Source organism: Daphnia pulicaria, chromosome 10, assembly GCF_021234035.1.
Source record: "Daphnia pulicaria isolate SC F1-1A chromosome 10, SC_F0-13Bv2, whole genome shotgun sequence".
Lineage (NCBI taxonomy): Eukaryota > Metazoa > Arthropoda > Branchiopoda > Diplostraca > Daphniidae > Daphnia > Daphnia pulicaria.
The window spans coordinates 2,769,177-2,792,148 of record NC_060922.1 but is presented as its reverse complement, the minus strand read 5'-3'; the positions used below and the strand labels follow the sequence as shown (position 1 = coordinate 2,792,148).

The 22,972-nt window shown below is 43.3% G+C and overlaps 4 protein-coding genes and 2 long non-coding RNA genes across 12 annotated transcripts; 3 read left to right on the top strand and 3 right to left on the bottom strand.

Annotated features, from left to right (window-relative positions):
• Positions 1–249: 249 nt before the first annotated feature.
• Positions 250–15,354, bottom strand: LOC124313952 (titin-like). 6 transcript variants are annotated; one of them, XM_046778827.1, is made up of 17 exons: positions 15,221–15,354; positions 12,230–12,530; positions 11,670–11,794; positions 11,271–11,398; positions 10,885–11,011; positions 8,134–8,441; positions 7,021–7,416; positions 6,819–6,940; positions 6,595–6,727; positions 6,184–6,484; positions 4,610–5,542; positions 2,367–3,434; positions 2,107–2,304; positions 1,682–1,991; positions 806–1,604; positions 387–725; positions 250–324 (listed from the first exon to the last, which is right to left on the bottom strand). In XM_046778827.1, the coding sequence occupies exons 2-17, from the start codon at positions 12,400–12,402 to the stop codon at positions 301–303; spliced, it is 5,484 nt and encodes a 1,827-aa protein (XP_046634783.1). In that variant the 5' UTR covers positions 12,403–12,530; positions 15,221–15,354; the 3' UTR covers positions 250–300. The 6 variants fall into 6 exon arrangements, with proteins under 6 accessions (XP_046634783.1, XP_046634785.1, XP_046634784.1 ...); XM_046778829.1 differs by having other exon boundaries at positions 920–1,604; XM_046778828.1 differs by having other exon boundaries at positions 15,127–15,328.
• LOC124314325 lies at positions 3,769–4,603 on the bottom strand. Its single transcript, XR_006911136.1, has 3 exons — positions 4,459–4,603; positions 3,968–4,041; positions 3,769–3,846 (listed from the first exon to the last, which is right to left on the bottom strand). It is a non-coding gene; the product is annotated as an uncharacterized LOC124314325 (long non-coding RNA).
• LOC124314352 lies at positions 11,802–12,384 on the top strand. Its single transcript, XR_006911178.1, has 2 exons — positions 11,802–12,129; positions 12,196–12,384. It is a non-coding gene; the product is annotated as an uncharacterized LOC124314352 (long non-coding RNA).
• A 259-nt stretch (positions 15,355–15,613) lies between the features above and the next one.
• Positions 15,614–18,268, top strand: LOC124314103 (PAT complex subunit CCDC47-like). The gene is made up of 5 exons (XM_046779142.1): positions 15,614–15,905; positions 15,982–16,087; positions 16,152–16,162; positions 16,241–17,356; positions 17,426–18,268. The coding sequence occupies exons 2-5, from the start codon at positions 16,071–16,073 to the stop codon at positions 17,752–17,754; spliced, it is 1,473 nt and encodes a 490-aa protein (XP_046635098.1). The 5' UTR covers positions 15,614–15,905; positions 15,982–16,070; the 3' UTR covers positions 17,755–18,268.
• A 403-nt stretch (positions 18,269–18,671) lies between these two features.
• LOC124314278 lies at positions 18,672–19,850 on the bottom strand. Of its 2 annotated transcripts, none has more exons than XM_046779443.1 (4): positions 19,832–19,850; positions 19,653–19,734; positions 19,402–19,534; positions 18,672–19,289 (listed from the first exon to the last, which is right to left on the bottom strand). In XM_046779443.1, the coding sequence occupies exons 3-4, from the start codon at positions 19,486–19,488 to the stop codon at positions 18,900–18,902; spliced, it is 477 nt and encodes a 158-aa protein (XP_046635399.1). In that variant the 5' UTR covers positions 19,489–19,534; positions 19,653–19,734; positions 19,832–19,850; the 3' UTR covers positions 18,672–18,899. The 2 variants fall into 2 exon arrangements, with proteins under 2 accessions (XP_046635399.1, XP_046635398.1); XM_046779442.1 differs by having other exon boundaries at positions 19,633–19,734; positions 19,832–19,847.
• Positions 19,851–20,009: 159 nt separating this feature from the next.
• On the top strand, positions 20,010–22,959 carry LOC124314072 (T-complex protein 1 subunit alpha-like). Its single transcript, XM_046779084.1, has 10 exons — positions 20,010–20,219; positions 20,308–20,393; positions 20,463–20,591; positions 20,654–20,751; positions 20,821–21,337; positions 21,399–21,510; positions 21,576–21,666; positions 21,731–21,923; positions 21,987–22,150; positions 22,208–22,959. The coding sequence occupies exons 1-10, from the start codon at positions 20,153–20,155 to the stop codon at positions 22,416–22,418; spliced, it is 1,668 nt and encodes a 555-aa protein (XP_046635040.1). The 5' UTR covers positions 20,010–20,152; the 3' UTR covers positions 22,419–22,959.
• The last annotated feature ends 13 nt before the right edge of the window (positions 22,960–22,972 follow it).

Below are 22,972 nucleotides of genomic sequence, written 5' to 3'. Positions count from 1 at the left end.
ATAGACAAATTAATTTATAACTTCCGTTAACAACTTTCGTTCATCTTAAAGGATTTGCGCATTACGGAGTAAACAATGAATAAGCATAACAGGTTTGGAATGCATAACAGTTTTTATTGATATAATTATTATCTCGAAGAAAAAAAAAAGAAGGAAAAAACTAACTGTGAAACGAATGTCTCAAAACTGCAACACATTTTTTAAATGATTAACCTGGAATGTGAATAGAAACTTTAACGGCGTTTTTTCATATAGCAAGGAATTTTGACACAGACAGCATTGACTTGTTTACACATGTTCCTACTTCTCCAAGCTAGTTCCAGTCTATAGAATTAAAAAAATGTATGTTAATCAGATTACATTTAAGAAAACAAAAATACTATTACCTTCTTTAGGGAACCTCCGTTGGCAAAGCTTCGGATGGAGTTGAGAAGCTCTTCTCTAGGATCAACTTTGCGGACAAATTTCGAAGACAAGGATCGTCTTCCGGAAATTGACGTAGGATCGGCACCGGAAACAACAGACGGTTGGGCAGTAGAAGAAATAGGCTGAATCGAAATTTCGGAGACAACTGGTTGGGGTTTATTGACTGCTCCGCCTGCCCCAGCGGCCAACAAGAGACTGCTACTCATCGGCATCGAAAGTGGGCGAGACGAATTCGAAGCCCGGCGTGTTTCCGATACGATAGGGACGCTCTCTTTAACTTCCTTAACTTCCTTCTCCAGCTGCAATTTAGAAAACAAGCAAAAGAAAATAGTGAGAAAGGTTTAAGACACATTTTATCTGTCGATTTTTGGCAAAATACCTGATCAGAGGAATCCTCTAATTTGATAGGTATGCCATTGAGCTCCGCTGACGGCCGGCGGGCTGATTCGATCAGTTTATTTCGAATAACAACCGTGGGATTTTCCTTACTCACCGTTGAAACTGGACGAGGTTTGTTGACCGCTGAAAATGGAGCTATCCCCGCCGAACCAGTTGTCCTAATGCTCTGCATTTCGCTTCTATTATCAGGTGGCAGCGAAGCAAAACCACGCACTTCGGGAGCTCGAATCTTGCCAAAGACGAAGGGCACAGGCTGAATAACCATCGGCGTAAAGTTGGGCCTCTTGATGGGCATAGAAACTGGGCGAGCCTCAAACGGACGAGCCGTCATGAACGATGATTTACGCAAAACGACAGGTTTGGGAACGGGGCTGGTGCTGCTGCTACTATTATTACTGCTGCTTTCGATGTGTTCAATCTTCTCGCGAACGTCCAACGTTTCCTCGACTTCTGGAACAATGACGATCGATTTGATTTTGCTCTCTTCTTCCGCAATTTTAGGCAACTGAGCTGGAACGACGACTACTTCTTCGGGAATGGTTGCCACGGTCGGACTGGCGGGGCTTTCCATCGCCGCAACTGTTGGGGCCGGGGTATTTTTCACTGGCAAATCAATTTTCTTCTCTACAGGCGCCAATGGGACGTTGAACGAAGAAGAGCGGCTGAAATCAATCACTTCTGAACGCGGCCTGCCAGGCTTCCACGTATCGAGTTTGACTTGAGGAGGCCCAGCGTAACGGTAAACTGTCGCTTCAGGTTCAACTTCGATCTGTTCCTTCCTATAAAAGATAAGAAATAAATGAGAGACTTTTCTAAACATTCGAAACGAGCGAGATTAAGAAATTATCGATCGTACTGTAATTGGTTTTCAATTGGGTCGATAGTCTTGAGCGGGATTTCGACAGGCTTTTCGACAGGTGATTCCACTGGTAGAATTTGTTTGGAATCGGATTCCACGGAAAATTCGATTGGTGGATCCAGGACCTTTGGAACGTCAATTTCCACAACCTTGTCTTCCACCTTGATGGTCTCACAATGAGCAGCAACGGAAGTAGATTCTGTCGATACCGGAGTGACGTTCTGTTGGACAGCCGCTTGCATTTGCAGAGTCAGGAACTGTTGCTGTAAACGCAAAAACTCTTCCTGCAAGGCGCGGGCCTTTGGATCTACAAGAGAAAAAAACCCAAAACAATAACAACATCCGACAACAAAAGAATGCCACTCACAATCGAACCGGAAGGACCAATGTGTGGAGTGTCAATCAACTGTCACACAACATACCTGTGATAGAATGAAGTGCATTTTGAAACTGTTGGATAAAGTCGGCATTTAACATCGGCAGTGGGAGCTGGGCAGCTGGTGGGACAGCAGCACTGCTACTTCCGGAGTTCTCGTCAGTCTTAACTGGATCAGCAATTGTTTCCGGCTCCTTTGTTTCAGCTACCAAAGGTAACGGATCGTCGACCTTCTTTTCCGGAACTAAAAGAACACAACAAATTAGTTTTAATCACCGTATTTATCTTAAATGTAAATAAGTTTACCAGCAACCGGTTCGATCTGCACTTTAGTCAATTCCTCGGGAGAACCGGATCGGGCCAGCTTCTTTTCATAAGTCGAATCTTTGTTGACACGAACAGTATAAGTGGCGATTGAAAAGCGCATATCGGGTTGGCCGCCAATCGAGTCATCGTCGCTCTCGCATGGCGGCAAAGTGCTAGGCACTGGTGGCAATGAAGTGGGCTCGAGTGACAAAGGCTCGTCAGTCGTCGATTCAACCCCGTACGGCTTAGCCTCCGGGTCACTTGACTGGAGAACAACAACTTTTTCTTCCATCACCACCACTTTTAAAACCTCTTCAACGGGGGGGCCATTCACCGCGGGTTCTTCCGTAGCGCTTTCACCTTGCAATTCGGCACCGAGATCCAACTTGATAGCATCTTCGTTAGTGTCGCAATCCTCTTTGATGGAGATCTTGGGCACAACTTGTGGGGCGGCCACGGGTTCTTCTTGAGAACCGATCGATGAACGAGGCGAATCCTTGACAAGATCTTCTTCTTCCGCACTCCTGTTGTGCTGCAGGCTGTCGGTCGACATGGAACTGCGTCTCGAACGGCTCGAATCGGATTCGCTGGCAATCTGCAGTTTATCCAAAGGCGACTGGATCGAATCCTGGAAAGGTGTGGGCGGAGCTGGCAATTTGTACTCCCACATGATGGGCGATTCGGTTTGACCGTCTCCCGCATCCCTCTCCATCTCAGGCCCCTCCTCTGCCGGAATTGGGCTGGCTTTGACTTCCATCCTGTCTGGTTCATCCACGTGTACGTCTCCATTAGTCTGTCCAGATTTGTCATCCTTTTCCGGTCCCACATTTACGGCTACTAGAGGTCTAGGCGATTTGATCACCATCGTGTAAATGGGTTCTGAAACGACCACTTCTTCCTTCTCGTGAGCTTCGCTGAACGGTCCATTCTTCTCCACAATCGCCGGTTCAATCTTTTCTCGTCGATAATTGAGCAGCTCGTAATCGTCCTCGGAAGATACAGAATTGGCTGGACGCTCGGAAGTAGCGTTCGACGAATCTCCTTCGCTTGATCGGGGGCTGTCCAAATCTAAAACAAAATCCCCCAATCCTCTTGTTAGTTTTTTAACGACCCTACCATATTTTTCTCGACTATACCATCGATCTCGATTAATCGGAATCTAAATGAAGCCACACACACAACCAGACGCACTCGGGAAAAAAACAAACATAACCCAGGCAAATCGCTATTTGCCAAAAAAGAAAACGAAAAAGGAATTTTTGTTCTTTTACCTTTCAGGGTGTCAAACTCTAAACACAAAGAGTTGCGTGTCGGTTGACACGAATATACATTTTTTTTCTTTTAGATAAAAATAAAAGAATAGGCGACCAAAAAATATATAGAAAAATACGAGCGACATTACCTCGGAAATGTCAAACGAGCCAGCTACGAGTCTAGAAGGGGGGAGTAGGGTATAGACAAATTCGAGCCGAGACGTGAGCTTAACACGTACAACAAGGGGTTTCAGAATATATAGCAACAGTAGTAAGGTTTGTTTAAAAGAAAAAAAATAAATAAATAACAAAGAAAACTGAAGAGGAAAAAAATGCCATCGCATGCACCTTGAGAGTGGCGTCCGTCTGCGTCGTTATTGATCAACAAGAGCGGTAAGTCCTCGTAATCGCCACGACTCGATCTGTTAGTAAGAGTACACAACAACATTTGCAAACGGGGGGCGTCGTTAAGTTTTTTTTTGGTTAAAGTTTCAAAGTCCAAAAATAATAAAACAAAAAAACTCAAAAAATAAAATGTTAAAAATAAAAAAAAGTTATTGGGAAAGAAAACTAAAAGGGTATGGAGTTTAAGGCCGGCATTCAAAAAAATCATCTCCCATCCGAAACCGAAGCAATAAAGCTTTTAAGTGCCTAATGATTTAAGTAACAAGTTTTTTTTTTTAAGTGTTCATGCTGAGAGAAATAAACGACCACTTAAAAAGTTTTAGGGGTTAGTTCTACACTTTGGAGAAAAGTGAAAAGCTAAATATTTCAATCCCCCTACCCGAGTGAAAGAAAGAAAATACTGAAAAGAAAGAAGAGAGAAAGAACCAACTTACAAGACAGCAGAGAAAGAAGAATTAGAAAGTAGGGGGAAGAGGAGCGAATCGCCTGGAACGTCATTGAAACTGCTCGATCTACGAAGTGCAGGTGATGTTGAACGTGGTGAGGTGGAAGAAGTGGTTTCGTGGTTTTTCTCGGTTATCCAACCTGGTTCGTTGCTTGATTGATGCCAAAATCCTACGCCATTACTTGCGTCACCATCAACTCCCGGGGGGCTGCTGCTGCCGCTGCTGCATCCATCCACATGGATCAAAGGCTGGAGCGTCTCAATTGGCACCGTCGGGCTCACGTCATTGGGCAATTGTGGCTCACCTCGCTGTTTCCGCCTGGCTAGCGCCGCGCACATTGCAGCAAAAGTCGCATCCGGGTCGTCGTCTTCCTCCTTTTTCACTTCATCATCACTGCGGAATTCTTTGGGCGCCGCCGCCACCACCACCACCGGAATCGGCATTTCATCTTCGTCCTCAGAGAGGCTGAAAAATTCGCTGACGCTACTCGTCCGACTGGCTACAACACTGGGAATTCGAGACCGTCGCATTGGCGACACTGGAACCGCCAATGTCATTTCGTCATCATCTGTCGCCAATACTTGGAGCAGCTTTTGTGGGGACCGATCCCATTTTTTTCGCTTCGATCGTTCTTCCACTTCCGGAGGCGATGCGGTCCGCTGTTCCTTCGTTTCAATGCGGGCGGCAGCCATTTCAGCCTTTTGGCGTTGCTTCTGCCGTTCCTGGGCGAATTTCAAACGCATCGCTTCCGCATTTCCTTCAATCGATGGCGATTTCGGCTGCTCTGGTCGTTTATCCACCGCAGCCGCCCGTTGAGCTTTAGTCGTTTGATTGAGCTCATTCCGGCTGGAAAACATGTTCAGGCTTTCGCTGTCCAAGGTCATATCGTCGGCGTCTGATGACGGAGTGCTCGGCAAAGAGGAGGAAGAGGAGGAGTTGGGCAATTTCGGCTGGCCAATTCTTTCGCGATTGTTGTTCACCACCGATTCAACTCGGCCTTCGCGGCGCGCTGATGCAGTAGCAGATTTTACAGGGCGAGGGATTTTATTACGAGCAGCGGGTATGGGTGCCACTATTGCGCAATTAATTTTGTTTAAAAGCGTTAGAGAATTTCATTAAAAAAATAAATAAAGGAAATATTAAAAAAGAAATGAGAAAAATATGCAGTTAAAGAAATCAAGCGATGCGCCAGCCACACATTCCAAGCTCGACTGATCCCGCATGCGTCCGACCCCATAATCAAAACAATTCGACATGCGTACTTACCGACCAACAAGTTAATGTGTGTGCACTAGCGGTGAAAACTAACCCAACAACTAAAAAATGTTTCCTTTTTTTAAAATAAAAGACTAAACTAAACAACTTCAAACTAATCGTGTGTCCTCTAAAAAACAAAATAATAAAAAAGTTCCGCGAGCAATCGGACGAGCGAGCAAGCGTGTTTGCTGAGTGTGTCGTTCTTTTTCGGCGAAATAATAATAAAAAGAGACGAGACCGGATCCAGTCCCGCCAAGGAAAGAAAAAAATAAAATCAAACCAAAACTAAAAGAACCCAATAAAACGTTTTGGATGTCGGATGGTTATTTTGATTTTGGCTGTTGCTTCAGAAATTGGAAACTCGAGGATTTCGATGTTGCTGTCGGCTGTCTAGATCGAGCATCTGGCCGAGCTCGGTAAAAAAATGATTCCAATTTTGGATCTCGGCCTGCTCACCTGAACTTGGTTGATGATGTTGAGGTGTCAGTTGGACGACGATCGGAGGCTCGATGATGTCGGGAGTCGGTGCGGATTTTCGAGTCGACGACACGTCCGACACGCTAGACAATTGGTCGGAGACGGAAGAGGCCCGATCAGAGTCGTCATGTGATCCGCCATTGACCACAACGACGACCACAGGTGTGGCCGGCGGTAACTTGTCAGAGGTTTCAACTTGTTCTTCAAGTGCAGGAGGAGGTACGGGAGCTTTCCTCTTTTTGAAGACCGAAGCCAGTGAAGCGTTCGACGTGCTAGACACCTTTTTAAAAATAACGAGGCAAGCAAACCCAATAATCAGTCAAATACAATTTCATTCCAGCCTTATTTGTGTCCGTCACACAAAATTTGTAGTACAACTTTCTCTCTTACTTGTGTCAAGTTTGAGGACGAATTGCCAGGAGTGGTGATCAAGTTGGATCGGGGCGATCTAACCGGACTGCTACATCCGCTGTCCGATTGACGTTGGCGTGCAACGTTATTAGACTCTTGCCGTAGATACGATCTGCCACGACAACAAAAATCCAACTTTAATTATGGGTAGTGCGCCAAAAAAAAGGGAAAAGAAAAAGGGAAAGCTAATGGATCACACTTACAATTTAGGCGAAGGACTGCGCAACACCACTTCCTCTTCAGAGTGATGGATCACCGACGTCGACGGCGATACGTAATTGCTGCCAGACGATGACGTGGAATACGTAGACACTTCCGACGCCGCCTAATTTTTATTCCGTATCATTATTATTTATTAATTACAACTCATTTAGAAATGAGCCATTTTATTTTTTAGTATCCAACCTTGGGAGGTTCATTCATTCCGTTGAGAGAAGATTGAGGTTGCGGTGGAGCCGGAGCCCTCTTCTTCTTGGCGCCAGGTTTAGTGGGGGCACTAGACGCCGCCGCCGCCACTCCGTTGGACGTGGTCGAAATCGTTTTACGCAAAGGCGGTGCGTCATTAGGAGAAGTCGTTGTCGTCGTCGTCGACGCCTCCGTCGACATTTGGCTCAACATGAGACGGCTATTGCGTTTGGCCACAGCTTCTTCGGCCAGACGCTTGGAGAAGAGGACAGGTGACGGCGGAGTGGGCGCAACGGGCTCGACAACTGGAGGCGGAGGAGCCGGCTCTTCCGACCGAGAAGGTGAAATACTCCGGTCTCCTGCGCTGTCACTGCTAATGCTGCTATCGCCCATGCTCTACATAATCCAATCATTGTAAAAACAAAAAATAACAAAAAACAACGTTTAGGACAAACATTCGAGACATTCCATCGTTAAGATAACCTGTCCCATTATATTAAAATACACACATTGTTATCTAGCTCCTTGTCTCTCCACCACCCCAAAGTGTGTGTAATAAAATCAATAGGTTGCGTGTGAACCAAATTCCAAAACGAAGGCTGCACACAACGATTTGACAAAAAGAAGGAAGAAAAAAGGTATATAATATTCATTGAGAATGGGGAGGGCCGGTCATTTTGGTATCTCTCTACTCCATACTCCAGCGGCGACGACGCCACACATATATATACATGCAGCCTTGGCATTTTTTGGAGTGGTGATGCAATTATAGACTATAAAATGGTAGACGTGGCCGGTGAGTGTGCGCTGTCGTCATCGACCATAGCCAGCAGATAAAAACTTGAAACAACTAGAGCCCGGGAGCTATTTATTTTATGCGCCAGTTTAGTAGTCGCCACTTATTTGCTTTACTTTTTTTTTAAACTTGCAGTCACGGTAAAAAAAAAAATATAAATCGAATCGTGCAGCAATAGTTTGCACGACTACTCTTGATGGAGAAAAAGGAAAAACTAAGTCACCAAATGATGGGTCTTCCACACAATTTAGAGCAACAAATTCCGTTATTCTTTTTCACTAAAAGTTAGATAAAGAAAAAATTTGTGAAAAACTGACCGATCCCTTTTTGTGTTTTCCAAATCCGAGAAGTCCGAGAAGTCCCCGTTTCTTCTTTTCAAGTCCGGCGAGAGCCGCTTCAGACGTGGTGGGTTTCAGCGTCGACTTGCCCGACATTTTGCTGTTGCTGGCGGTCACTGTTGCAGTCTTTCTGTTCATGCTGTTGGATGGTGACGACAAGTCGCTCACCGACACTGCGGGGGTTAGCAGAGTTGCAGAGCTCTTGCCACACACTGGCACCAAGACGACCTCTTGTAACTTGTAATCGTCCAGGCAGCTGTTCAAACGCAGACGCTCGTCAAGATTCACTGAAGCAGCAACAGCAGCGTGAAAAAGAAAACAAAAATAAAAGATTAATCAAATTCAGTGCGCCAAGTGCTACAGATGACACTGCAGTCTCTTTAATTGTAAACAAGGGCGGGCGTCAGTGATAAAATAACACCATCTATAAACACTTGAGAAGCGTTTTTTTTCGTTCGTGAAAAGAGGAAAGGGCGTGACGACGTTTCGATTACACGAAAATCAATCGAGAAGGTCGAATCGAGTGAATACAAGCGATCAAAGAGATAGCAAGCCTTTATGGATCTACGACTCGTCTACCATCTCTCAAGCGGTGCAGAACGAACACGATCGTGCCTTGGCACGAAAGGAAAATATAGACGCAAGCTGCGTTGAAAATACAAATAGAACTTTCTTCTGCGATTTCCACACATTTTCGCCAAAATTATTAATTTGAAAAGGAGGAAACGGTTATAAAGAACGATCCCTTCAGCGTCCTTGAGCAATGAGCCAGAATTTTGATTAGTTCATTAAGCTGCCCAAGGTGTTCTCTCACTGCTTCAATAAAGCTAGTTACGACGCGGAACGGGGCACACACACACAAAAAAAGGAAGAAAATTGGACTCGGGAAAAATAGAAATGAGAACGCGCTCGACTTTTTTTTTCCAACTGCAGGATTCTTCCTTTTCTTGTTCAACTCGACCTCCATATTCCGATAACGACGTCGTTCCGGGTTTTCTCTTTCCAGGCGCGCATCTCCCAGCTGTCTCTCTGCGTCGCGTGCGCCAACATCAAGACGAAATGACGGTTCGATATCTAACCACTCACGGGCACACACACACAACTGTACAAAAATGGGAGAGAGAAAAAAGGGCAGCAGCAGCAGCAGCTAGGAAGGGATGAGGCGCTTCACAACTAGATATTAGACGCAGAGAAAAGCCTGCAGGGCGCAGAAAACAGCTGGCGGAATCAAAAGAAATAGACACGTCAGAAATATTCTTCCGTCGAGCAACGAATAAAACGCGACAGCTCCCCCCTCGTTTCACGATAGCCATTTTTAATAAAAACCTTTTTTATTTTAAAACCAAATAGAAATTCCTGCGTTATTCCATACATGATGATCCAGCGGACACTACAGTGCAAGCTAATAATCGATGGAAAAGGGCAAACGGGGCTTCCTAGAAACCCCTCAAGAGATTCGAGACTAAAGGGGCTGTTGGAACAAAAACTACTTAAATATCTGGAAAATAGGAAATTCAGATAAAGTTGGGAAAGACAAATTCTGGTATTTTTCGTAAGTATAAAACGGGTGATAAACTGGAGACGGGCGGAATAAGTTTCACAATCAGCTGACTTGGGGAGTCTTTTGACATGGCATGCTAATGAAATTGCCCAGACACGTCATTGAATAAGTCAAAAAGGACCGTGGAGTTGGGAGGGTAAGTTCACGCATTCCTCTCAACTACGACGCATCCACAAAACTCTCTCCAAAGGGGGGGGGGCGTTCACCGGCCGGATAGTTCACACTGTTACCGACTAGAAGGTCGTGGTCGGCATTCGTAAAATCAACTCCATCATTCTCCAACACACACACACACACGCAATGTGGAAATCCCTTTCCTCCTATTAAAAACGACCCCGAGGCCCAAACACACACACAGACAACCACCACCAACTTTATCAGAAAAAAGAATATCAAGGAGAGAAAAAGCAATCATCAAACAGAGTCGGTACGAGTATATATATAGTGGTGGCTGTGTTGGCCACGTGCCAGCGTCAAACACAATCGAATTACGAACCAAACAATAGAATCACCGCGATCTTTCTCTATACAGAGAAAAAGGGAAAAAATACCTTGAGGAAAAAGACTAAATACCTTCTCCCCGCCTTACACACACAAACTAACAACATCCGTACACTCGTGTGCTCCAAGCAACGATCTGCCTTCTTGTTTCTGCGTTTGTTGATGTTGGCCAACTTCCACAATGTAACAAATCACAAGTTACAACGACGACACAGCGCCCACGAATGCCCTTAATCGTCCCGAAACCAACCGAATTTTTTTTCTTTTCACGAGATGAAGCGCCCACGGATAAGAGCGAGAATGTTTTTTTTCGGGACGCGCAGACGCAATGGGAGGCAACGTTCAAGCCTCTTGAACTGATTAATATTAAAAGGTGCTGTATACGCAGTTATTCTCCCTTTTGTCGAACTGATAACACACCGAGAAGGGCAGGGCGGGAAAGGAGGTAAAGTGTAGAATCAAGATTTGTTGGTTCACACGTTAAAAACTCTCCAAGGTGGTACGGGAGTTGGGTAGTCCAGGTCTTGTTTATCTATCCAACCCACCGTCTCCCCCCCCCCCCTAACTGGATGGATTGGGCCGACAACGGATTACACCCAAATCGCGACACACACACAGGTATGTTGAACGATGATAGGGGGGGTAGAAAGGAGTGATGGCAAACATACCTGGATGTCTGAGCTCATAGTGTCGTGGATCCAAAGCCTTCTCGTTGCACACGGTGTGAAGCAGGTCGGCAAGTTGCGTCCGCCCCGTCACGCGGGTCACGAACAACTGATTGCGAGGAAGGCGCACCTGGCGGTCAAAAAGAGAAGAACGAGAAAAAAGCGAACATAAATTATTTATGTTTGCCGAACAAAAAAAATCCTTGTTGAACGTAAAAAAAGAGAGAGAAGAGCTATTTTCTCTTTTTTTAAGAATTTGTGTATCACGCCGGAAGCGAAAAAATGTTTTCTGCTTCTATTTTGATGAAGATTAGACACGGACTCGTTTGTCAGTCACGACCCCTTCACAAAACAAAAAGTTCTTTTAACCAAAAAGAAATCTTACTAACCTGGACACGAAATGACTGTTCAAACTGGGAGGCTGAAGAAGATTTCGCGTTGGTTGAGCGGCCGCCCGATCGATCGGCCATCAATCGATTCTTGGCCACGATGTAGACCTTGTGAGCATTCAGCGAACCTGTCACGTAAAATACACGTATATGGATGGATACATTATTGACTAATGAGATGGCAAGAAAATAATAAAAAAGCGGAGAAACGGGGTAGCAGGGCAACAAGCCAAGAACTGCCCGCTTTCCTTTTCTCTCATTAGCGTAGCTTTTCAATTTCCTCCTCGTCAATAAAGCCGCTGGAGAGTGGGAGAGAGAGCTAATATTGATCCGCGGAACAACTGGTAAAAAGGGGGGTAGCGTAGTGGTACCCCAACTACGTCGCGGGTGAATTCATACCGATGGGTGTGCTGGGCTTATGAGGCAGCAGTCGACCCTCTTCGTCCGTGACTTGTAGCAAGTGGGCTGCCGGCGATATCTTGTTGGCCGCCGTCACGTGAATCAACAGATCCAACATTGGCATTCTAAGACAAACAAAAACAATCAAAAACCATCACGACGCCTGTTTTCCATATACACACAACAATCATAACGAATATAAGAATTTCGCATTTCGTACAGGTAAGGTAGCACAAAACAATAGTTGATTTCAATCACGACCGAGGGTCACAGCTCCGGCAGCTCAAATGAGTGCGTTCAGTCAAAGAAAACTCGTGAGTGTGCGGACCGTGTCTTGTTGTGTTTACAAAACCAGGAATGCTTTCTCTCTCCACCCGTTTCATCGTCTTATCGCATCAACATTTTTACCGTTGCACAGACAGAAGAAGAAAACAACAACCGGGAATGTCACGACAAACAGGTTTTGATTCTTTCAATTTCCCCATTTTCCGTGTCCCTCTTCATTTGGTTTTTTGAATAAAATTAGGTTAAACATAGAAAAGCAAGTCAAACAAACGTACCGCCGCTGGATGGACATCAAAATACTCTTTTCGTTGGGGAAGACGACTAGAATTTCCATGCAACCCTCCAGGAAGTCGACGGGTGTGTCTTCCGTCACCTGGAACTGCTGGTGAGAAGAAGACGACATAATTGGTGAAGAGGTCATCGGCGGCGGGGCCGGCACCATCTTCATTTCGTGTTTCTCTTATTCTGTTTTTCTTCCTTTGTCGTTTCTTCTATTTTTTTTTTTTTACTCCAGAAGGGCGTGTCACGCTGCGGCGCTTCTATTGGATAGACCTACGCGGCTATCCCATGGAGGACCTAGACAAATATTTAATAAAAAGGCGCAGAACATAAATAACGCGATAATCTCGTGTTGGCTTTTCTGCTCGAGAAATACATAATAATAATTTAAAAGACAAAATAAACAAATAAGGATGACAGACGACAGTTCGTAAGACTAGCACATCACTCGTTTAAACTCGTTTGGATAACGGGAGCAAAGCTAGATGTTTACTTTAACTTTGCTTTCTATTCCTTGGTGGGTTTCGATTCATCGAATTTGCACAATTCCGGGTTGGTTGAGAACTTGGCAACAAGAAAGGAAAAAAAAAAAGAAGCAAGAAAAATCCAACGGCACGAAAACTCTCACAATCAAAAACAATCAGCTAAGAAGTCCGTGACTTGGCATCTTAAAAATGGTAGCGGACGCTAGTCGGAATTGAATTGCGCTGCCCTGGCAGCACACGCAATTTTTTAAAATAAGGAATAGGTAAAAAATACATCTAGGCTTTTCCCTTCCAAGATGAAAAATACCAGAAAATCTCTTTTCTTATAAACGCGTCACTGGACACGGGGACGTCGTAACGGATCAAAACAAAGACTCACTGAGCACAGAAAACGGTCGAAAACAAAAGTACCGTAAGAATTGATCAGCTTGTTTTTAGCACTTAAAAACCAGTCGCTTGATCGCATTGTTGTGTTTTCCCACTCGTTCTCAATCTTCATTTGCTGCTGCTTCCTTTCTTTCATCACACATATTACAAATATTATTTCATTTTTTCCCCTCGCATAGCTGCAAACGTTCAAGCATTATTAGAATTCCCGCCGCTAGATGGCAACTCCGTGTCAAGAGCCAAATTTTGTGTGAAACCTACAAATGTGTTCAAATAGGACCTTCCAAGTTGCACCTGTCTTTCGTTTCAAGAAAGCTGATAACTCCCAACCTGATTCTCAAGTTTTAGCAATTAAAAACGCGACCATTCAACCATAATTTTCCACTGAAAAAGATGTTCCATCCGAGCTGCTATCCTACAGCCGTATACTGGAGGTAACCAAGCATCACACCTTTCCTCCAATAAATTACGCAAGGTTTCACCAATTCACCAGGTACGAAATGAAAGTTCGAAGAACGATGACAGCAATGATGGAGAGCGAGAAAAATGCTCGGACGATCAAAAAAAAGTTACACCTGGTACGGCCGCTCTCTATTTTAGAAAACATCACAGCTATTCAAATGAAATATAATAATCTAAAAAAAAAGTAAATATAGTTCAACCAGACTCCGGATGGAAATCACCTGTCCAGTGACAACAGACAACATCTTAACTTGACGAAAATGTGGATGGACTTGTTTGAGTTACACTGACCTAATAGCCCGTAACCATTTCACAGTGTCCCAAGCTTTCTCCTCCTGCACCTCTTTAATAAACTGGATATTATCTACGATTAGGAAGCAGAAGCCCCAGAAATGGGAGCATCTCGTCAAAGTGCAGTAAACTGTCGTTAACAAAAATAGGAGAAAAGACTAAAACGAATTTCACATTTCGACAAGCCTACACACACACGCGTGGCATAACATTGGAAAAACATATTTCACTGGAGCAGTTCTTCCGGTGCTTGTCATACCGACCTCAATTTCTTTCCATCCGGTCAGTAGCAAACAACGTGCATTTTTCTTCTTCTCCTTTTTACCTGCCCACCATGCCACACAAACACACACCTGGTCAGGCCAAACCAAAAAATAGTTAATTATATTCTCTAACCGTCACCTTGAGATGCAGAAACCCCCAACAGAAAGTATATGTTTTTCGTTCTTTGTGTGTGTACCTTCTTCTTCCTTTTCGGTTAGTCACGCTAGCATCACGAACGGTACGTGAACACGGTACCACCAGCCAGATGTCGAAAATGGCGCACGTGATGATGTCACGACATCAATTTAAAGTCAAAATCGAAAGGGACAATCGTAACTTTTCGGGATTACCGACAAGATTCAAAGAACCTTGAACTTGGCTCTCACGAAGTCCAAAATGATCCAAGACTCCCGACGCCACAAAAAAGAGACAGATGGCGTGTTTTGTCAAAATCTCAATCCTCCCAATGCCAAAAGCAGCGTGGTACCCCACCACATCTTTCAAATCCAAAATAAAGAAATTCCCATTTTTATCAAAAGAAAGGTGCCAAAGTGACCGACAACGAGGTGGGCAAAAAGATGGCGACCAAAAACAGGCTCACGAGCTATAAAATCGCTACATTATTACACCAGGAAATGGATCTCTAATCAATTTTTGGTATTAAACAGTACTAAGAAAATTTCGAAAGACGTAAAAATCTATAAAAAGAACAGTTAGGAAGCTGTTATTACAAATTTTTGGGGGCTATGCGTTCACATTCCTAGGAAAAATAATAAAACAACTGTTGTGTGTGTTGCATCCCCCTTGCTGTTGGTCTATAACGCGTGCATCTACGGGCTGTGTATAGTAGTACACCCAGCGGTCATTGCCGCCCCGACCGAAAAAAGCCTCTAGGGTTCTAACATCAAAACTTACACACACACACACACACAAGAGACTCACAGCACACTGAAGCACACCTTGATATTTTGCCAAAAACAGTATTATTATTATTGTTGTTGTACCTTATTTCTCGAAACTAGAAATGTTGACGAAACATTTTTCGATAACAAAAATCTTATGACACACACACATCAAGGGACAAGTAATAATACCCACCGAGATAGAAAAGAACTTGTTGATCGAAACACACAAGTGCAGAACACACACTGTGGCGCGAACACACCACGTCCTTACGTCTCTGCTATTCTCTCACGACTGATGGGGTCCCTCTCAAGTTTTAACTGAGCAAGGCAATAGCGGGGGAGGTAGAGTAAGTAAAAAGAGGGCGCTTTTAGCTTCAAACGGAAAATAGCTAGGTGGAAATGGAATAATTTATTCAAAATCGACAAAATTACGCCCACCGGAATTTTTTTTTTGTTTGAAAATTCTTTTCTTTGGTTTCACGGTAATCGATTACGAACCAATTGCCTCTGGGCAATATATCCATTTTATTGGCACGTTGTGTTCTAGCAAATTTTTTGTTTTACTGTTGTAATTTGCAATTATTATGGTTATTTAGGTGTGTGCAGCAGGAAAAGTGTTGGTCTTGTTGCCGCGGTTACATCGCATAATGAGGGGGTTGTTATTGATTTTCCACATCAGTCAAGTGACTCTGATTTGCCGTAAACAAGATTAAATTTTTGTACCACTTCTTACTAACAAGATTTCCGGCGTCCGCCGGAATTTCGCTCTCTAGAGACGATGTTGGAACTGTGTAAAACGAGCAAACGAATTATACCGAGTGCTTCTTCTTCTTTCATACGAAAAACGAGTATTTTATTTCCTCATTCGAACTCTAAAGGTCTCTAAAGCTCATGCCGACATTACAAACATTTAAACTGTTTATATTTCCTTTTTCTCCGCCCATTTTACCTTAGATTTATGCATTTTTCTTGTTTTCTGTGACGAGCAACGATCCATTCTCTTCGAACAGGCAACACAGGCATTTATTAATTTCTGAACTGTCATGGCGCGTCTGATTTGGTGAATAGAAACAAATTTCATCTGTCAAATTATTTCTTTGATTTTCGAATACTTTCGTTTGCAGGGTGAACCCGAGTAAGCTATTCTTTTTATGTTTATGGTTCTATTGAACGATATTTTGAGAGAAATATTTCATTACTTTCTTTTCTTTAGCCAGGAAAATGTCGCCGGTCGACCGTTCTCACTGGCTCACCATATTTGCATTAACTCTGCTATTCGTATCATACAACATAGCCAATGCTGGAATCAATCATTTAGATATTGAAGACAATGAATTTGCTGAATTTGAAGATTTTGATGTGGAAGATGTAGTTGCAGGAGTGGCTTCTGAACAGAAGAATGTGGTTCATGAACATGAAGATCCACCATCACACGAACCCGATAAGGAAGTGGAAGCAGCTGATGAAGATGAAGCTACCGTCGAAACAGAAGATAACGAGTTTGAACATGTGGATGAAGATGAGTATGAGGGATACGAAAAAGATTCTACTTCTAAACCTGATCTCAAACTGAATGAAGGGCCCAAAATTACTTTTGCTCAGCTTCCAGCTCATCTCCGATCCAACTGGGAAAGCTATTATTTGGAACTCATGATACTTGCTGGTCTTGTTCTCTACTTTTTTAACTTCTTTCTGGGTCGCAGCAAAAATCAGCGCATTGCTGAGACTTGGTATTCAGCCTTCAAAGGGCCTCTTCTTGAGAAGTTTGCTTTAGTAGGAGATGACGGAAAATTGGAAAACAGTCAACCTGGCCTCATGAAAGAATCTGAAAATGTTTACCTACTGTGGTGTAGTGGTAGAACTGGTTGTGAAGCTGTTTTGTTTGAGCTAAGGCTCTTGAAACGGCAAGATCTGGTGGCCATGGTGATGAATCTGTTTAGACCACAACAAGATCAAGTGCACGTCAAAGTTTTCATGAACGATTCAGACATGGACTCGTTCGTCATGTGCCTGGCTGCCAAAAAGACGGCAACCCGCCTCATCAGAGAGATGGCAGACATCAGTGTGTATTGCCCAGAGAAAAAATCTGCCGTTGAAAAGTTTGGTCTTCCAACGAACTTTGTCTTGATGTCAGAAATCGGCGAAGCTTCCACCACATTGCTGGATGCTCGAGTGTGTTCCCTCATCAATAATATCCCGGAAGTCATCGAGTCTATCCACTTTTCAGACCAGTATTCCGGACCCAAACAGACGGAAGATACGGCGCCCAGCAAGATGCCAGAAGTTAAAAAGATGCTCATCTTCAATTTCAACCTGCCTTTAAAGAATGGTAAGCTACCGTGTCGTGATTTTCTTTCTAATTACAGTAATTTACGCAATTTCTTTCCCAAAATTGCAGGCAAGAGCATCGTTGAGGCGGTGGAAATTATCCGTCCAGCTATCATGTTGACTTTCTACTGCATTGACCGTGTCAAGCGGTTCCGCTTGAGCAAGGAGTTTAAATCAAAGGCGGAGAAGAATCGTCAGAAAGTTGAGGAGGCCTTCCTCAAATCGACTCACGCTGCCCGAGCCGAAGCTGCAGCTGCCCGACGCGAGGAAAAGCGCCGTCTGGAAAAGGAAAAAATTCTCCAAGACGATGATCCAGAAAAGCAGCGAAAATGGGAGGAAAAGGAGAACAAACGGTTGGCCAAGAAGAGAATGCCCAAAATGAAAGCCATTAAGGTTTAAAAGACTTAAGTTCTTTGACTTTGTTTTCGTCACGCGTTTTGGTTATTTTGCTCAGACGGTTTTTGTGTTGTTTAAGTTTTCAATCATCCCCGTATTTTAGGTAGAATGTGTTCTACTTATGGTGTCAGGGATTGGAATTCCTGCCGCCATCTCCTTTCTTATGTAAAGCATATTAAAGTGCGAGATTTATTTTCAATGTAGTCACTACTTCCATCAAAGAAAATAAAAGTCCTCCATATTAGCTACAAAAACAGGATGCATGTTGTTGCCTTGTTTCGGTTTGAGTTCGTGATTGGTTTCGTCTCACGTAACCGTGTCATCAGGTCCCCAGAAGAAAAGACCACCTGGATTGAGGCTAATTTCTCTTTCGCTGTATGACCGTTTACTCAGAGAATCTTTTTAATGAAGAATTTTTTCACCCTGACAGTATACAATGTTTTCCAATTATGTGTCATTTTCTGCCTTTGTCAGTGCTGTATACGTGCAGTTCGGCAAGTAAATTGAACCCAACATGCGAGCAGTGAAATGATTTTGAATGCGGTTGGTGTTGGCTGCTGTGTAAGTAGATCACCAAATGTATAGGCCATTCTCTTACCATCGACGGAAAGTCGTGAACTTCCGTCGAACAAATGGAAGTGGCGCAGCACATTGTATTGTAGCCGCATCATTGTGTCTCGCGATGTTTAAGTTCATGTTCGTGGGAAGAAGGGGCGTCGCGGCGCCAGTCTAGTTCTTTTTGACGAATGGTGAGAAACGAGACCCATGGATCCTTCCGGGATTGGGTGGGTGTTTCCATCTTGTTTTTCCACCAACGCCAAACCCATTTTTTTGTACACTGTTTATTATGTATCAAAGCCTCATCCACATTGAGCTGATCATGTCATGCATCGTTGATCTTTTAACACGGATCAAACGGGAAGGAGTAACAATCGCTGTATTGAGAAAACGCCATTAAACCTAGAAATAGTTTCTAATTAATAAGCTCATGATTCGGCAAACGACTGAAATTTCTCCTCCGGTATCAACAACAAATTGGGTTTAACAATGGGAACAAAACAACTATGGAAATTTCTCTAATAACGGCTTCTATAAACGACATAAACTTGATATAAATATTAATGTAGTTAACGGCAAGTGGCTACCCATTAAGAAGCATTGCCAAGGATTCCGGGCAGAGGAGGAGCCGGGGCCATTTTCTTTTGCCTGATTCTTCTATTACATTTTGCATCCGTCGCAGTTATAGTGTTACTATGTTCATTTAAAAGTTTCTGGTTCGCCTCGACCGTCGAGGAATTTTCAAAACCATTTTCTTCCTCCTCTTCGATCACGGTAGCTTGATGTCTGAAACGAACATTGCGTCTCTTGGCCACAGCTTCTTCGGCAAGCTTCTTGGAGACCAATACGGGTGACGGGATCTTCACATCTGTACTGGGGTCGTCTACAGACGGATGTGGATTCTCAATATCCGGCTGCTGCCGGTTATCCCCACTTCGATCCGTTGGGTCGTTCTCTGCAATACTGTTGTCCCCGATGCACTATAAAAGAGATTCACCACAAACATCCGTTGGTTATTATTGTTATGGGGCACAGACAATAAGTAATAATACGTTTTAACAACAACTTTTAATATCGAATTGCGGGACTTACCAATATACTTTTCTTAATACTGATGGTACCACACAAAAGTCCGAATAGTCCTCGCTGCCTCCTCGGTCCTGCGTCGATGGCTGCCATGGCGAAGAGTCTATCACAATGTTATATCCGAGTTGAAGTCGATTCACTTTAATGAAGAATGCAAAATAATTTTTAGTCATCCATAGACCATAGCCAAAGTCGAAAATATTACAACTGGTGTTCAAATTTTTGAAAAAAAATCACCTGAGTTTCAGTTAGCTTACAAAATATAATGCTGATTTATGCCTGACATATCGTGTTCTCTCAAACCGCGTGCTCTACGTAATCGGCCTCTCGTTCGACTAGCTAATAAATGTCCCGAGGGTCGGATTTTAGTGAATGAAAAGAATCAATGGATGATATTGTTAAAAAAAATGGCAGACAAGCACCAAAATAAATTTACCGTAAGATTTTATTTACTAATTTATTTTCTAATTAATCTGTGTATTAAATATAGCTGAAAATGATTTCCTAAATTCAAGCCAATGCTGCATTTACCTGCATAGCATACGAAATACGAAATGCCCCATGTGACTGCGACGGCGTCGCATTTTAATAGTACTAGCTCGACTTCACTTGTGGCAATAGTCATTTAGCCCAAGAGCCAGAACGTTCTGCCCGTCATCTTTCACGTGCAGCGTGCTCGAACAACGTCAAGAAGTGTGAGCAAAGAAAGGAGCTGATTAATACAGATATAGTAATAGTCTCATAAAAAAGTACCAAAATGTTCTCCTCAAGTCTGTCCCTTCCTGGAAAACGTACCACGGGCAATTCAGTTCGCACCCAAAATGGTAATTATTTTGTTCTTTGTACCGTGAGTTAAAACGCCTAGTGCCGGTATCGGTTGACATTTTATAACACATGTTTTAATTATCCTAGTTTTGGCTGCGAGTTCTATCGCCAATATTGTCAAAAGCTCTCTTGGCCCTGTTGGACTAGACAAAATGCTGGTCGATGATGTTGGGGTAATGCAAATTGTGATATTTCGACACAAAGGAAAACTTAATGTAACCTCCCTTTTTTTCTTGTTTCAGGATGTCACTATTACTAATGATGGTGCTACTATCCTGAATCTACTTGAAGTTCAGCACCCTGCTGCCAAAGTGTTGGTTGAGCTTGCTCAATTGCAAGACCAAGAAGTTGGAGATGGAACAACCTCAGTGGTTAGTTGCGCAGTACTGGGTTGTTTATTTGCTTTCAAAGGTCTAAACTGTTTTTGCTGCAGGTTATTGTTGCAGCTGAATTGCTGAAAAATGCAGATGAATTGGTTAAACAAAAGATCCATCCTACCTCTGTCATCAGTGGTTATCGTCTGGCTTGCAAGTAAGATCACCTACAAATCTCTTGTTTTGATGTGTGATTTGATTTGACAAACATGTGATTGTTTTAAAGGGAGGCTGTGAAGTACATTCAGGACAATTTGACCTTGAGCGTCGAGGAGCTTGGAAAGGACTGTTTGATCAATGCCGCCAAGACATCTATGTCGAGCAAAATCATCAGCGCCGACGCGAACTTCTTCGCCGCCATGTGTGTTGACGCTGCCAATGCTGTCCGCGTTACAGATAACAAAGGGCAAGCTATCTATCCAATCAAGGCGATCAACGTTCTTAAGGCTCATGGCAAAAGTGCTCGGGAAAGCCTTCTCATCACTGGTTACGCCCTCAACTGCTCGGTTGCTTCCCAGGCGATGGTTAAGAAGATCACAAACGCCAAGATTGCATGCCTTGATTTCTCTCTTCAAAAAACCAAAATGAAAATGGGAGTTCAGGTTCTCGTCACAGACCCTGAGAAGCTCGATGCTATCCGCGCTCGAGAATCTGATATTACGAAAGAGAGAATTCAGAAAATCCTCAATGCCGGAGCTAATGTTATTTTGGCAACTGGAGGTATTGACGATTTGTGCCTCAAGGTAAATAGAGTACATATAATCTGAAATCTAGTTACTAACTGACATTTATTTGTTTGTTCAGTATTTCGTGGAAGCAGGTGCTATGGCTGTTCGTCGATGCAAGAAAGCTGACTTGAAGCGAATTGCTAAAGCGACAGGAGCCACTTTACTTTCATCCATGGCCAATCTGGAAGGTAGTACATTATTGATGATTCAACCTTTTAGTGTTGTTCGGAACTGTATATATTTTATTCTACAGGTGATGAAAGTTTCGAAGCTTCTTCTATCGGTGAGGCCGCTGAAGTCTCAACGGAGCGCATCTGCGACGACGAGCTCATTATTATTAAAGGGTGAGTTATTTGTGGAAGCTAATGTTATCAGAATTAGCATTTGACATATTTATTGTTTTTTTAGAACCAAAGCGCGCACTGCTGCATCCATTATTCTACGTGGTCCCAACGACTTCTACTGTGATGAGATGGAACGCTCGGTGCACGATGCCCTCTGCGTCGTCAAACGTGTTCTAGAATCCAAAACTCTAGTCGTTGGCGGTGGCGCTGTTGAAGTTGCACTCTCTATTTATCTGGAGAGCTTCGCTACTTCATTGGTAAGTGGTACTTTTGAATGCCAAACTTTGATCATATGATTGACTTTTCGTTTTAAAATGCAGAGCTCCCGAGAACAGTTGGCGATTGCCGAGTTTGCTCACTCTCTGTTGGTAATTCCCAAGACCTTGGCAGTCAACGCTGCTAAGGATGCAACTGATCTGGTGGCTAAGATGCGTTCCTACCATCACTCATCGCAGTCAAAGCCTGAACATGCTAATTTGAAATGGTAAATCATTTTGGATTATCCGTTTAAAATATTTTATTGATTGCTGTTTCTTTTAAGGATCGGGTTGGACTTGATGGAAGGTGCTGTAAGGGATAACCGTCAAGCCGGTGTCTTTGAGCCCGCTGTCTCAAAGATCAAATCTCTCAAATTCGCTACAGAGGCCGCTATCACCATTCTGCGCATTGATGATATGATCAAGCTTGATTCCGAAGATAAGAACACGCAAAGTTACCAGAACGCGTACCAATGCGGACAGTTAGACGACTAGATGATTGAACAAACAAAATAACTAACGTCATTTTATCAGCTGTTTCTAGTTCTGCGGTCAATCTGAATAAAAATTAAGCTTTTTCCAGAAACTAATTGCTTAATAGAAACTATTAAATGAGCTGGTTAGGGTAAGTTAACATTAGCCTTGAAAAGCCCTTTCCATATTTGTTTTTCTATTTAATAATTAACTTGTAGAAGTCACGAATTAGATCTCTTTGCATACATGGGCGTGGTCACACTCTTGTTGGATTCTAGGACTGAGACGACTATCAGGTTGACTACGTCCAAAAATGGAAAATTGATTGAGTTAAACATAGAAATTCGTTGTTTTAGCACGTGTGAAACTTACTTAGCTCATTTACTGGCTTCCATAGAGCAATTATGTTGCGAAATTTTAATTTTTAATCAGATCCACCGTATTTTAGAAAAAGCTGAGTTCATGGAGTGATTCCAAGCTTGATCAATGAAACTTCTTTTTGGCTTCAGTCCGCGCTAACTTTTCCTACGTCGCCTTGCATAAAAATACACCCTCAACTACTGATGCAAGATGTT

Bases quoted from the DNA above. Each gene is read 5' to 3' on its own strand.
- LOC124313952 (XM_046778827.1), bottom strand. From the start codon at position 12,402: ATGAAGATGGTGCCGGCCCCGCCGCCGATGACCTCTTCACCAATTATG. The intron at 11,399-11,669 runs GTATGAATTCAC...TTTACGTGACAG, and splicing joins TAAGCCCAGCACACCCATCG to GTTCGCTGAATGCTCACAAG. The intron at 726-805 runs GTATTTTGCCAA...TCTAAATTGCAG, and splicing joins TAGAGGATTCCTCTGATCAG to CTGGAGAAGGAAGTTAAGGA.
- LOC124314103 (XM_046779142.1), top strand. The intron at 17,357-17,425 runs GTAAGCTACCGT...CCAAAATTGCAG, and splicing joins CAACCTGCCTTTAAAGAATG to GCAAGAGCATCGTTGAGGCG.
- LOC124314278 (XM_046779443.1), bottom strand. From the start codon at position 19,488: ATGGCAGCCATCGACGCAGGACCGAGGAGGCAGCGAGGACTATTCGGA. The intron at 19,290-19,401 runs GTAAGTCCCGCA...TCTCTTTTATAG, and splicing joins GTATTAAGAAAAGTATATTG to TGCATCGGGGACAACAGTAT.
- LOC124314072 (XM_046779084.1), top strand. From the start codon at position 20,153: ATGTTCTCCTCAAGTCTGTCCCTTCCTGGAAAACGTACCACGGGCAAT. The intron at 20,220-20,307 runs GTAATTATTTTG...TAATTATCCTAG, and splicing joins TTCAGTTCGCACCCAAAATG to TTTTGGCTGCGAGTTCTATC. The intron at 21,924-21,986 runs GTAAGTGGTACT...TTTAAAATGCAG, and splicing joins AGAGCTTCGCTACTTCATTG to AGCTCCCGAGAACAGTTGGC.